Source organism: Python bivittatus, unplaced genomic scaffold (genome assembly GCF_059951505.1).
Source record: "Python bivittatus isolate LINGU-HERP-01145 unplaced genomic scaffold, Pbiv_v1 ctg000480_np1212, whole genome shotgun sequence".
Classification (NCBI taxonomy): Eukaryota; Metazoa; Chordata; class Lepidosauria; order Squamata; family Pythonidae; genus Python; species Python bivittatus.
In genome coordinates, this window is record NW_028277075.1 from 63,775,875 (window position 1) to 63,790,621 (window position 14,747).

At 40.6% G+C, this 14,747-nt stretch overlaps 1 protein-coding gene across 6 annotated transcripts in view; it reads right to left on the minus strand.

The window, feature by feature from the left end:
* LOC103061032 (tetraspanin-4) overlaps positions 1-14,747 on the minus strand; it is a 678,932-nt gene that overhangs the window by 81,407 nt on the left and 582,778 nt on the right. For all 6 annotated transcript variants that reach the window (XM_088146072.1, XM_088146073.1, XM_088146074.1 and 3 more), the window contains one exon: positions 1,777-1,968. In XM_088146072.1, the coding sequence (XP_088002198.1) occupies positions 1,777-1,968 (192 nt within the window). The remainder of the gene's footprint in view (positions 1-1,776; positions 1,969-14,747) is intronic.

Here is a 14,747-nt window from a genome sequence, read left to right on the forward strand (position 1 = left end):
AGAGGGTGGTGGAATACATTCTCCTTGCCAGCAGGCAGACTCAGATGCTTAATGCACATAGAAATCACATCTTCATAAGGGAGAGATGTTCTGTGTCATATAGGCAGAGAAAGATACTCCTAACTCCTCCATCACATAGAGAGAAAATTTGAGTGGTTTTAAAACAAAGGCAGAATTGGAAGAGGGATGGAGGTTGGGCACCAAGGCTGAGAAGATGAATAGAATTTTTTCCATCTCCCCACAGCCTCAGAATTAATTTACTGGAATCCTCAGGGAAAGGGACATCTATAAAAAAAGGAAGCAGGGAGTTGTTGCTTCAAGAAAATTGATATTTCTGTAGACATAAGTAAATATGTTGTGGCTAGGAACTGTTGATTTTTTGTTTCTCTGTGCCACTGCCTCAAAATACAAGAGGAGGAATTCTTTGTTTTGTTATTGGGACAGTGGGATGGGAAATCCTAATCGTAATTGGTGCCATCTTATGGGCTACTTGGAGCATTAGATTGTCTACTGGGTTTCTCTCCTTCACCACTGAGTTGAAGGGAAGGGGTGGAGAGATGGGCTAATTCTCTAGCCAATGCCTCAGTGCTATATGGCTAGGAGATGGCAATATAGAAATGATTTCCTTTCACTTTTTAATGGGCAGAATGGCAGTACAGGGTGTGACAGTCCTCTCTCTCCTATACACCTGATGCTGGAGAAGGATGCCAGATGAGACTTCACCTGGAGGATAGGTGGTAGCTGCAAGAACTACCAAGGTATTGCTGTAAAGCAGGAGGTGGGGCCACGATTTGAAGACCAAGAGGGTTTCTGGGAGAGGTCTGAGACCTCCAGCCTTCCAATCTACAGACTCACCCAACAATTCCTTTACATTTCTCTATCATCTATCTATCCCCACATCTGATAAATAAATCAGTTCCAAAGCAAGCATTCATGCTATTTATTATCCAGACGTGAATTTGTTTCCATCTTCTATTTTCTATGTTAGTATTGGTCTAGGGCTGGGAATATCACATTCAAGTCCACCCTCAGCTATTAGAAGCTCACTGGGTAACTTTGGGCCAATCATATTTTCACAGCCCAACCTACCTCACAAGCTTACTTGGTAGGAATAAAATGAAGGGAGATTCCTTTGTGAGCTGCCTTCTTCTCCTGGAGAAAAGGCAGGGTGTAAACCTAACAACCAAAAACTAATACATTATCCACTGCTGTGTCAGACAAAGTTCAAAATGTCTCTCCGGTCTATTGCTAAGAGGAGAATATACCTAAAAGTGAAAAATAGGACCATTAGTTTTGCAAACAGAAATCTGCTTATAACAAGGGGACTGCTCCTCACTCTCCTCTCCAATTTCCTGAGCAGATCTGGGGAAGGAATCTGTCTTGCTGGCAAATACCATTCCATCAGCAAATAAAGATACCGACTGTATCTTTAAAGGCATTAATATATAAGGTCAAGAAGTAATAGCTTTACCTTTGACACTGTTATTTAGTTATTTTACATGGTTATTTGGTCTACTTGATGGCTGCCTCAGGTGTTCATAAGCATGCATCTAATTTTTTATAATCAACACATAGTACAAAACATTATTAAAGATTCTAGATAAAGGGGTCTTACTCCAGATGAAAACAAGTAGCAACTTTCAATACAGTGCAGCAGGGGAATTGCTTGTATTAGATGCTGGTATATACTCCATGTGAAGTTGGCAATCTGTTAGGCATTAACGTATGCAAAATCCCTCTGAAGTCACAAGTAGATAAGACATGTTTCATACTCACACTGAGCAGGAGGCACTTGTTTTCTTTGATGGCTCCTATGCATCCCACAAAGCCAATGATCATCACAAAAGTCCCTGTGATGATCAACAGGTTGGCAGCTGACAGAGAAGGGAAGGAAGAAGAGAGGGTAGCGAAGTTCCCTTGAGTAACAGCTAGCCATATGCCAACTCCAAGGATCCCACAGCCTCCCAGCTAGAAAAAACACACAAAAACAAAGAAAAACAAGCTCAGTTATACTGTTAAGCAAGTGTTATCATGATCAGCATCACTACTGCTCTTCATTAGCAGCAGCAGCAGCAGAAACAGCATCATCTAGAAGAGTGTGATTATTTTTGAATGCAAGCATATTTCTGTCCATTGAAGTTACGCTGGGTACCTAAATTGGGAGAGGAGTGCCCATAGAACCACTGATGCACATTCACCTCGGGGTACAGATCACATAAACACAGCATGGAACTCTCTGGTCCTCTAAGCCTTTTCATAAAACAGCAAGGAACAAGAAACAAGGTTAAGTTCCTCTGGGAAGAAATTAAAGTAATTTAAATCAGCATCACAAAGCGAGCTGCCACATAGTTAGGATTAGAAATTAAGCTCAATGACCTCATCCAAGTGCCTTTGCTCCAACTGACATGCTTTTGCTTAAAGGAAATGCACCCACCGCAAGAAACTAATAAATCCATGTGTAGCTGAACACTAAACAAACCAGGGAATAATTTAGGCGACTCAGAGATTTGAAAAGTGGAGTCAGTGTCAATTGTAAAACTCCTCACTGCTATAGGCAAAGAACTGCCAGAGGCTTTCTTAGCTGTTCAACTTCAGCTGCAATATATGTTAGGGGCAATTTTTCAAAAGTGTTCTGCCTTCCTGTCTCCCTTCCAATGGGAGGTAGGCTCCCAAAAAGGCATCAGTAGGCATGTCTCTCTGCTTCCACAGCCTTTAGCCATGCCACTGTGTATGTGAGTTGTAGCTTTGCACTGCAAACATGTGGCTTTGAAATACAAAGGTTCCTTCTGGGTGCCAAGACTCCTGATTTGGAGTAGGGAGGAATTCAGGAGCTAAGAAAAATCAGGGCAGATATGCCAAAAACAGGCATGTGCAAATGGCCAACACTGCCTCATCACAACACGAAAGAGTGGAAGGAGGGAGATCATCATGGCCCCTGACTTCCTCTTTGCCAATCCACCAAGGAGCTGGTTGACAGTATATATTACAATTCCAAAAGCTTGCATCTGCTAAGTAACAAGCAGGCTTTGGTTCTAAGCCCAGACCACAATTCAATTGGCTAACAGTACGAAAAAAAACCTAATTATTTTCCCGCAACTGCCTTGTCCCCAAATATACTTTCAGTATCTTATAACAACACAAAACAACTGTAAAACTGACAATGCAAATATCTACAGCCCAATTAATGAATATTCTTGACCAGCATGATCTATGGGCTGGCAATTGCTAAACCTAATTTCACTGAACAGGAACCCCATACATAGTAAATTATAATGTACAATTGTATGTATGCTTCTAAACGGAGTTGCCTTCAAAAGTCCTTAGAAATGTCATTTCAGAACAAAGCAGCAAGATTGTGGGAAGTGAAAGATATCTAAAAATGGCAGCTGTGTTGGCTTTCAATTCATTTTGCGTGCAGAGTTTAAACTGCTGGTGATTCTGCAAAGCCCTGGGTGGCTGAGTCCAGATTTGGTAAAGATTTGCCTTCTTCCAGATCTGTATCCTAATGTTTTGAAGCGTTTTTGGGGCACATGCAAGGGTACAAACAGCGCTCCTGTCCTTGACCCCTTAAAAACAGCTGTTCTTTTCCCTGAATCCCATGGTATTCTGTGAAAAGTCATTTGGTTTAAAGAACTGCAAACAGCTGCTAAGTTTATATCCACCCTAAATGCTCCAAAATATTTTTGTTAACTTCAAATCCAAAGCCCTGCACAGCCCTATGGTATTATTTGTGTTGAGATATCCTAAATTATTTATATCCCTAAAAGTAGATTAGGCTGCTAACCAAATAAAGACATGAACACAGATATAAGGAAACAGCCATCATCAAAGAGCAAGCATCAAAGTAGAGCAAATTAAGATCCTTAGGAATGAATGAAGAGGCAGGTTATGATGGCTTTGAAACTAAGAGCCTTCCCCAAAATAAGTTCATCTCTTTTCACAACTTGGCAGGTTTCACTACAGCTCCATGATCAACATATAGCAGCCGGCTCATAATTTGATCCCCCTGCTCTGCATCTGGTGCCTGCAACAAACAGGGCAGTCAAACACCAGGGAGGTCATAATATGATGGACTGCATTTGACTTCATGGGTCACAGGCTTGATAAAGACAGAAGCATTATAAAATATAGATCAAACACTAAAAGAAAGGAAGCAAATGACCTGACAATATAAAAAGGTCTGCTCTCTTGTTTTATTCTGCAGCTTTAAGTATATTCTCCCAGAGCGTAGTCAGCAGAGCCCTTTAGATTAAATAATGGGCTGTTTTTGTTTCAACAAAACAGAGCAACATAAAGGGGAGCATTCTGATCGGTAACTTGCTTGATAGCATGGAAATGTGGCATCCTGTATTAGGATCCAAAAGATAAGTATTTTGGGCATTCTTTACCCAACCAAGGGCACTTGAGATTGAATGAGGAGCACTGAGCATAGCTTTAAAAACTTAGATTGGATAGCTTCCAAAATAGAAATATCCTTATATATACAGAGCTTTCCATCGCCAATTGTTTTAGATTTTATTTTCTTGCACTTTTAAGTATTGTATTTGTATTTCATTGTTCTGGGACAATAAATAAACAAGTCTGCAGACATTAGTACTGTCAGTTGATACTCATTTCTAAAATGCAGAAGCCTCTAAAAGGTACAGAAAGAATCAAACTCTCCAAACAAACCACCAAGACCGTCTCATCTGGTTTATCAGCAATAAAAGAGAATGTTTTTGCCAAGGCAGTGGGCTCCTGAGACAAAACGTGGCAACGAAATGTTGCTTCTCTTCAGTATTCCAACTACCTCATTCCATTCTTTCATTCTTGCACCCCATCCTCAAAAGAACACATATATGATTGCATTGGATTAGATCCACCTAGCCCAGCATTTTGTTTCCAAGGATGTTCAGACAGATTTCTCGGGTGCACTCCTAAAACACGGTATAAATGTGCTGCCCATCCCTATTGTTCCTCCCTTGTCCAAATGAAACAGAGACCACTATATTATACTGAGCCAGAAGGCTACAGCACTTAATCCACGACTGTTGAAATTGACTAGCAGTAGCTCTCCACAGAAGTCAAAGAGGACTATCAGGAGATGCCCTATCAGGAAAAGGAAGATACTGAACTTGGGAACTTCAGCTTGCAAGCTAGAGACTTGAATCTTGAACTGCATCTCCTCAGATCACTAGTATATTAAACAAAAAGGTACAGTTACCTCAGAGGATATTGAGATCTGCAAGGCTGGCAAGATCTGGGGTATAAGATCTGAGCTGCAAAAATCTAGACCATCGCTAGATAGTAGCAGAGAATCAGTTTTCCCTTTCAAACAAATTGCCCTCAAGGGCCCTATAAACATCATTCTGAAGGGTGGAACATTGTGAGTTGCCTATGCAAGTCAATAGCACAAACTTCTTACAGTGCAACTGGTCTAGCAAGCAGTACTGGAGAACTGCACACTTCAGGCTAAGTGAGGCCTTGTCTTAGGCAACATGTTGAAAAGGTACCCAGTAGAAGCTGATCCCCAACATATTGTTGTCCAAGCCCATGCCCAGGGTAGCTGCTTTCTTCCTCATAAAGGACAGGTTGGTCCCATCTCTGGGATTGTTCCAAGAAGGCCACATGTAGCCTTCTGATTCCATCCAATTTCTTAGTTTATTGTATAGTCTTAAAATTGCCATCTTGAGTGGATTCTCTGGTGAGGAGGGAACATATAAATAAAACAAATCGGGAATAAGGAACAGACATTAAAGTTTTGCTTCTGCTGCTGTCAACTACTCACCTATTTCCCTCTATCACTTGACACCTAAATATTTATAATCCATGGCATTACTGCTCTTTTAATGGGTTGCTCCCCCACCCATCCAAGAATTTCCCACCACTCCCTTGTGCTGCCAAACAATTCACAGAACGGTGATGAGACAATGATGCCTGTGAGTTTTCAGAGCTTGCTACCGTACAAAAGAGAACAAAAACAGAACTCCTAGCATGGGCTGGAACTGATAGCTTTACTATCTCAGGGAAGGCCCCCCAAATTGTCAGAGTGAAAGGAGACACTAATCACTGAAACAAAAGAGTGACCAAAAAAAAGAAGCCAACACACAAAAAAGGCCTTCAGAAATGGCATGATGCATTAGCAAATAAGTACCAGGCCTGTATTGATTTTGTAGGAAATGTGTGAAGCAGGGCTTGTTTATCAAAGATGACACCTTCAGCTAGTTTCCTGATGACGGCAGCATTTATCCACCTTGAATTAAAATGAAGCAGGTCCTGAATGCTGGTCCTCAGTAATTATTTTTGACACCTCCTCTATCCCACACAATTACGACAGATACATTACCACCTCTCTTCCTTATCTTTATTCTTGAGCCAAAACGTAGAGGGATAATGGGATGTGGGTATTTATGTGAACAAGGCCATTCTTATCAATTGTGAGCCACCTTGGGGAGGCTGCAAGATGAAGGACCAGCTTCATTTTGACAAAGTGGTCTTGAGGGGTGGGCAAGGGCAAGCTTCACATTTTTGAATATTCAAAACTTAATCTGTCTTCTGTTGGACATAAGCATACATATCTGTTTTAATGCGCTCATTTTTTTATTTTTTATTTTTTTGCTGCCAGATGCCATCAATTTACATCTTTCTGTCTTCTCTATATGCTGAATGACATGTATAAATAGGCAGGACAGAAACTTCCCACCATCACACCCATTATGCCACATGCAGGCTCCATCAAAAGTCTGCAATGTCAGCCTCTACAGATGGGCAAGAACACCTCTCTGTGCAGTCGGGAACCATGTACAATGATCCACAAGAAGAAAGGGAAGCTGCCACCACTGAATAAAAACATGCAGAGGAGAACCTGAATAACTGGAGAGGGCTCCTGGGCACATTACAGTTGAAACCTTTGAAACTCCCACTGTGTCTCCATCCAAACTGGAAGAAGGTGTAGTTATGAGCATATATACTGTATATCTAAATCCATCACTGCTCTGTCAAATACAGATCTACACACAAATAATGTAAAGTGACATTATGAGTAAGTATGATACCTTTCAAGGATTCTAAATTTGCTTTTATTATTGAGCTGTATCATTTTTACTGAGTGGTTCTTCTCCTTCCCTCCTTGTCTTGCCTGTGATGATTGAGGTGGCCAAGATAACAGTCTTCTCAAAACCTCCTGGAATGCTGGGAATCCGATTTCTTCATAACTCTGCTGTTTCCCAGCAACCCACATGTCTGAGAAGGAAGGGAGGGACGGGCAGAGAAAGGAGTAGGAAAAATAGGATGTGGCAAAGACAATTCCTTCCTTTCTGTTGCCATCATTGGTGATCAAGAACTGTTTTCTGTCACCTCAGAATACCGAAATGGAACGTAATACTGAAGTTAGAAGAATGCAGATTTGGGTTGCACGTTAAATAAAAATTCCTAACTACTATGCATTATTTAAGCACTGAGCGGGTTGTCCCCTCCTGACTCTACCATTCTGTAAGTAGGGATGGTAGAGATGTATAATTAAAATCCAAACCAAATCAAACTAAGATCCTTGTGTTTCAAATAGGTAACTAGGATTTATATTCTGAATAGGATGGCTGTTAAAATGCCTTAGAAAGAACATGTCAAAAAAGGAAGGGCAGTGATGAGGAATGTTTTTTTTAACAACTAAACGCACCTCCAACTAAAAATCTACAATAATAAAGAGTAATGTTAGATGTGTAAACACCAAATCTATACGAGCTACCATTGTTATTTATGCTCTTTCCTGGCACTCCATTCTTTCCTGTTGTCTCAGAAAATTTTGTACATGTCTTTACACTCTTCTGAAAATTGAAGCAAATTTGGATTTTTCCTTTCACCAAATCCACCTTGGGTCTCTTCTCATTTATCCACACCATCCCCTTTATTGAAAAAACCTCTGTGAGAGCATTGCTTCTTGGTATACAAAAAGAAAAATGGAGGAGCTGATCATCTTCATGCTCTTTAATGGAATCTGGACCACTTTGGGGTATTGCTCCACACTTGTCTAGCAACAATAGTTCAGAAGAGCTAACATCATGTTCTGCAATACCATCTTCCTAATGCAGCACATCCAAATCAATTTGTTTTACGCTGTATCTTGACTTCATCAAAATATAGATCTGAAATCTTAGCATTCCAGCATAATTAACACATATCATTCCATGTTTTTCTTCTAGTCCAAACTAATTTTATTATATATGGCTAGTTTAATCTGAAGACAGTCAATTAACCATTATATTAGGATGCAGACAAAGGTCCTGTCAGTTTGTAGCATGGATGAGATGATGAAATGATGGGTAGATTGCAAGGGAATACACAAAATGAGGTTTAAAAAAGTTGTAATATACCTGGCACAAAGAGCTGCTGATCATGATGATCACATCTCAGTAAAGGAGGGTATCAGATGTCTGTTACCAGCACAGAACTCTTGGCTCTCCTACAGTCAGCTTGTTCCAAGACTTAGCTAATTGGAGGAGGATATAGGATTGAAGTGGTTGTGATGTGGATTGCCATACATGGGGCGATCTATGCTAAATAGCATACATTAAAGAGTCTGAGCAACATGGAGACTAAAAGACAGCAGGTAAAGAGGCGTTGGAGACCGAATGGATTGCAAGCCTGTAGTACATTACAGCATTCTTCAAAAGGAATGAGGTGGCCCCCTGGAAATTTTCAGAGAAATCTTATCTGCCATTCAGGTATTTCTTGGCTTGAAAAATTATGAAGAAAATTAGGAAGTTACCGTCATTTTTTTTTTTTAATAACACCTTGTGTTAGGTGTTTGAGTTAGGTATTCCCTGCAAACCCACAGAAGCAGTTCTTAACTCTTATTTCAGGTTTCTTGTAGATACCAGTGATGAGTTCATACACTTGAGATGCTGCTGAATTACTGCCAACAGTTCAATATAGTCTATAAATAATTTCACAGTATGGCTGCGGGCAGGGAAAGGTAACATTTTGATAAATTAGCTGCGTATACCTAATCACGGAAACATTTCTATAGTGTCCTGGGATATTCCCTGTTTCTTAAAGCCTGCAAGTAACTTGCCTAGGGGTACCAGAATTTTAACAATTGGTCAGTAGCTACAACACGCTCATATACATACACCCCTTTGCTTGTTGCCTTTTTCTCTCCACAGATTCTCTCTCCTGCGTACACATACACAGAAACACACACACAGAGGAGTTTTATCTTTTTTATTAGCGGGGCACGGCAATATCAGTTGACCTGGTAATAAACTTTTTAAATTTCCACTGGCAGCTGTCAAGAGAAAGAAGACTGGCTTGGAAGTTGATCTCAGGGCTTTTTTCTTCCACCCTGCCTACTTCCTTTCTACTCAGACCACTTCTGCCTCACCCCATGCAGACTTCCTGGAGGCCAGCCAAGTCAGCCTTGCATTATGCACAATCTTAATTCCTCCAAATCCTCTCCATGAGATGTTGGGAGAGGAAACAAAAGCAAAGCAGACAAAAAAGCAGACCATTCTGGATGGAAGGAAACCAAAACATCTGAACGGTCTGGTATAATTTTGGACAACTGGCTACTTTAATCCTAAACTACAGTTTAAATATTTACATTCAACTCTAAATATAACTATGAATTCAGTAGACATTCCTTTCACAGTTACACATAGACAGAGGTACACTCCGGAAGATGAGGAGAAGAGTGGTGGAATTAAATATGTTTGGAAAATAAATTATTCAGATTTAGAATGCATATTTTTCTGTTGAACTTGCATTATTCTAAATAAGATAATCTCAAGTAACATTAAACAAAAGAACACAGTTGAAGGCTTTGTTTGGTCACACCCCCCCCATTGGATAACTTTACCTCATTGTTAATTCTAACTAGACAGCCTATGATCCGTTGGGTCGTCCTTTATCAATATTTACTTACCTAAAAAGATAAACAGAGTGACCATGGGCAGGGGAAAAGGCAGTGGGAGTGGGAGCGATTTCTGACTCTCTGCTGGCTTGACTTTGCTTGCGGCAAGCTGGCAGGGAGCGTCGGAAATCACGATCATGTGACTGCAGCTCACTGTGGTGGCGCGGTGGTGCTGCAGTGCCCACAACTTTTCCAATACAACTGGTCTGAAGATCCCTGAAGTTTCAATTCTATGGGAGTCATGGGTCCCATATTTTGGATGCATTCTTTAAGTTAGCCCATTTGAGGTACCTTGCTTCAAAAATGGTTGCCCTATGATGCACCATTTCAGCCAATTAAAGGTTACAAACAGATAGGAGAGTTTAGTAGTATATAGATAGTGGCTCTGAGTTATTTTTATTCATTGTTGAAACATACATTTAATCAACCATTTTTTTACTTTAGTCCAGTGTCCAATCTTCCCTTTCTAAGGAAAGTTGTAGAGAAGGTGATCTTGCAGCAGCTTCAGAGGACCCTGGATGAAGCAGATTACCTGGACCTCTTTCAGTCAGGATTCGGGCCCAGATAAGGGATGGGAACAGCACTGGTCACACTTTTGGATGATCCCTGGTGGGAGCAGGATGAGAGTAGTGCATCCATCCTTGCTCTACTTGACCTCTCAGCAGCTTTCAATATCATTAACCATGGTATCCTTCTGGACTGGCTTCAGGGATTGGGAGTGGGTGGCACAGTGTTGTGCTGGTTCTCTTCCTTTCTCTGAGGCCAGTTCCAGTCGGTGTTGATTGGGAGCAAGAAGTCCCGCTCTTGGCCCCTGTTATGTGGGGTGCCACAGAATTCAGTACTTTCTCTGTTCCTGTTTAACATCTACATGAAGCCACTGGGTGAGTTCATCCATCATCATGGGGTGAGGTATCATCAATATGCTGATGACACCCAGTTGTATATCTCTGCCCCTGGTGAGTTAAGTGATGGTATTGATATCCTTTCTCAGTGCCTGGAGGCTGTAGGGGTCTGGATGGGGAACAACAGGATTCAGCTAAATCCTGGTAAGACTGAGTGGCTTTGGGTTTTGGGGCCTTCTGTATCTGGGGATTTATTGTCTTTAGTCCTGGATGGGGACTAAACAGACCCAGTGCACAACTTGGGGGTTCTTCTGGACTTGCGACTCCTCCTTGAAGAGCAGGTGGCAGTCATGGCCAGAAGGTCCTTTGCACAGTTTCATGTTGTATGCCAATTGTACCCATTCCAAGATCAGGAGGCTCTACTCACAGTCACTCATGCCCTAGTCACCTCTCGGATGGATTACTGTAACACACTCTACCTGGGGCTGCCCTTGAACAGTATCCAGAAGCTTCAGCTGGTGCAAAATGAAGCAGTGCGGATAGCTATATGTGCTTCAAGAACTGCACACCGTACATCTTTGCTTTGCAAGCTGCATTGGTTACCAGTTTTCTTCTGGGTCCAATTAAAGATGCTGGTTTTGACCTGGCAGGGTAGTAGGTTATTTGGGGGACTGCCTCTCCCCAGTGACATCTACCCATCCCATCAGGTCTGGCAGGAGAGGCATGTTGCAGTCCCATCAGCTGGGAAGTTTTGTCTGGTGGGTCCTAGGAGGAAAGTCTTTTGTGCCATAGCCCCAACCTGTGGAACATCATTCCCCCCAAGGTGAGGCTGGCCACAACCCTGTGGGCCTTCTGGAAGGCCCTCAAAACATGGTTTTGTCAGTGAGCTTGGGGATCCCATGGTAGAGTGGAGCCTGTTGGATGGTTATATGATTGTTAACTGATACACTCTCTGTATGCTGGCTGCCATTTTGTTTTTATGTTGTTTTTATTTTTAATTTAAATCATGGCTTTATTGGCTTTTATGTATTTTACTTTTACATATTTCATTTTATTATATATGCATAGAGTCACTATGTGAGATGGGTGGCTATATAAATATGATAAATAAATAAATAAAATTCACCAATGGAGAATGTAGACCACAGAATTCTCACCCATCTTCTTTAAGACTCTCATAAGCCCTTGCACCAGGAGAGCTGTCTTGACATCTCTCACTTCTTCCCCTCTGACAAGACAGTGAGGCAGGAGTAGGCAATCAATGATCAGTGTGGTTTTTGTGTATGTGTGTGTATGTGCATATTATGTGCTTCCAGGCCTTGACAATACATGCTGTAATTGTAAGAATTGTCTTTTCTGCCACTCTTTCTCTCCAACTCCTTTTCCTGGAAAACTAGATAGGCAAAATTAGTCAACTGACTAGGATTAACACCACTATTAACTGGGTGATGTCAGTCTAACCTAATACATGTCTGTTTGAGGTTAAATTTAACATCCAGAAGTTAACTGGGTCAATTGACTCTTTTTTAAATTTCTACCTTCCCCCACAAATGTGCTGTGGGAAAACAGCTACAGTTGATAGGGAAAATCTATCTTCTATTGAGTTGTATTTTACATTGACATATAAATCCTAGCTTAAAAACACTAAGCTTGCTGAATAATGTTAATCAATTATCAGATACCAGATGAAAAATTACTCCAATGACATCAATAAGATTTGTATCAGCAACAACTGTCCCAGTTTGGCTATTCAGAAACCCTAAGTTGTTGTTCCTTTAATTTCCCAGCTTCACCACATACCCTGACAACAATTCTAATGGGTATTAGAACATTTTAAGGCAACGGCTCGCTTAGAAAAAGAAAAATCCTTGGAAAATACAAAGACAAATATTTGGTTCACAGAGGGAATGGAAAACAAATAAAAGCTGCCTCTTTAAGCTCTAGCCTGTTTTCTAGACATGTTATCAGTGACTTTGTCCTAGATCTTGACACCACCATTTTAAATTATAACAATCATATTCTGAGCCCAGGAACAAAACTTTTTTCTTTTGCCCCATTCAACAACTCAAATTAACTTATCTTCAAAGTCTGTAAAGAGATCAGAGTAAATGATATGAATAAAGCAAAAAAAAAAAAGGCAAGTAGCATTTTTTTCTGGCGGCTATTCTGTAGACCAGGAATGAACAGAAGATATATTAGAATCACTGGCAGGTACTTGGATCCAATAAGGTTTTTGATTCCAAACAGCAGTCATTGAAAAATTTACCTTACCCCCATTTAGGATGCTGAAAAAGAATGTTTGACTAATGTGTGAAATTGTTGGATTAGAGATGTGCTCAGAGGCACCCCGATTTGAGCACATTTAATCTGATGTTTCACATATGGCCCACCAGGCTCCATTCACATTTAAGAAAGAAGTACAAATGGGAGATTTTGCAGATTAATTTAAAAAAAAATTTTTCATTTTATTTGACAGCAATAAGGGTAATTAAGAGATGGGGACAAATTAATCAAACCATCCTCAGAGTTACCTTTCCCAACTGAATTCAATTTTTATTACTATATAAGCAATGATATAAATCTTGCATCCTTAATTTGCATCGTTAAAACCTTCCTATGGTTACTTAAGATGAAACCATTTTTTTGCACTTTCCCCTCTCCAATGCAATAAACATCTAAACCAGAGTGTTCTTTAAGTAGCCATAAGGAACTTAATCAAGCTTGCCTGATTTCACAGTCATCATGAATAAGTAGCTCTTCTACAGCTCTTGTGTATTGTGAAGCTTGGCAATAGATGTGGATCAAAAGCTAAAGGTTACTGAACAACGAGATCTGTATTCTCGGCTCTTAAGATTCACTCGGAATTAGGAACTGAAGCTGGTTGCTCTAATCCATACTGAAGAATACAGTATGGATTATACAGGCATAATTAAATAGGTCGACTTAATCTTTCTTTTTTGGTGTTTACGTCACAAGTTAAATCCAAAGAAATGGGAGTTTACTGTGGTGTATTTTACAAAAAAGATGCAGCTGCTGCAATCTTGCCCCGATGAATCATGTATATGGAATAGGGTTAAGGAACACAGGTCCAATTCTGTGCCATAGCTAGAGTCAAGGCAGCAAGAACAAGTGGCAGTGTCAGACACAAGTAGGAGGCACCACTGGCCTGATTATGATACAGTGGGGTCAACCTGGGACACAGGAACTAGGCTATATTAGAAGTTAAATTAAGGATCAGTAAGAAAACACAGGCAATGTCTGGGCATAAGAAAGTCAGGGAAACGTAACTCTGAAAGTTTTACACTTTAGTTATACCTTGTTTTAGTGATTTCCTAATAGTATGTTCCATATGATGAGCTTCTTTTCAGTCATAGCTTCTTGCTGACTCTTCACATGTCCATGCAGACACCCAAATTCTGTGTACTAACTCTGTGTTAAGCTTTGCTGATAAAGAGCTGGGAACAGAAGGTAGTTTAAATTCTCATAGGACAGAAGTTCTCATAGAAGCAGGAAGGGAGACAGAAATAGGGCTGGCAAAGGGGGAAGTTTTAAAATACCCAGAAGGCTAATAGAAAGGAGGAGGATGGAAATGGAGATGGTAGTTGGCAACTAAAATGGGTGAAATGGACTTAGACAATTCTAGGGCTGTGGAAAATAGCTTGCTGGTTTTAATCTGGAGAAAAGGTGGCTAGTCATCCTAGAATGGAGTTTTTGTGCTGCTGAGGACTTGTGTTTGTGAGTGTTTAGAAGTCCACGAAGCATTCAATGATGAGACCTGGGAGAAGACTCATTAACGTTGAAAATCATTGTGGGACCTAACATACCAATGCAGAGGGCATGGTCAGGTGCCAGAAGATAAAGATCATCAAAGGTTTTACCTATCAGTGGACTACTTGCCAACTCATCTGACTGAGAGAGGAAAGAAAATGGTCAATGTTCTGCAAATCCTTTCCTTAAATCTGAATAAAACTAGTTCTAGCAGCACATATGTTAAGCTCATATCATAACTAGCTAAGGTA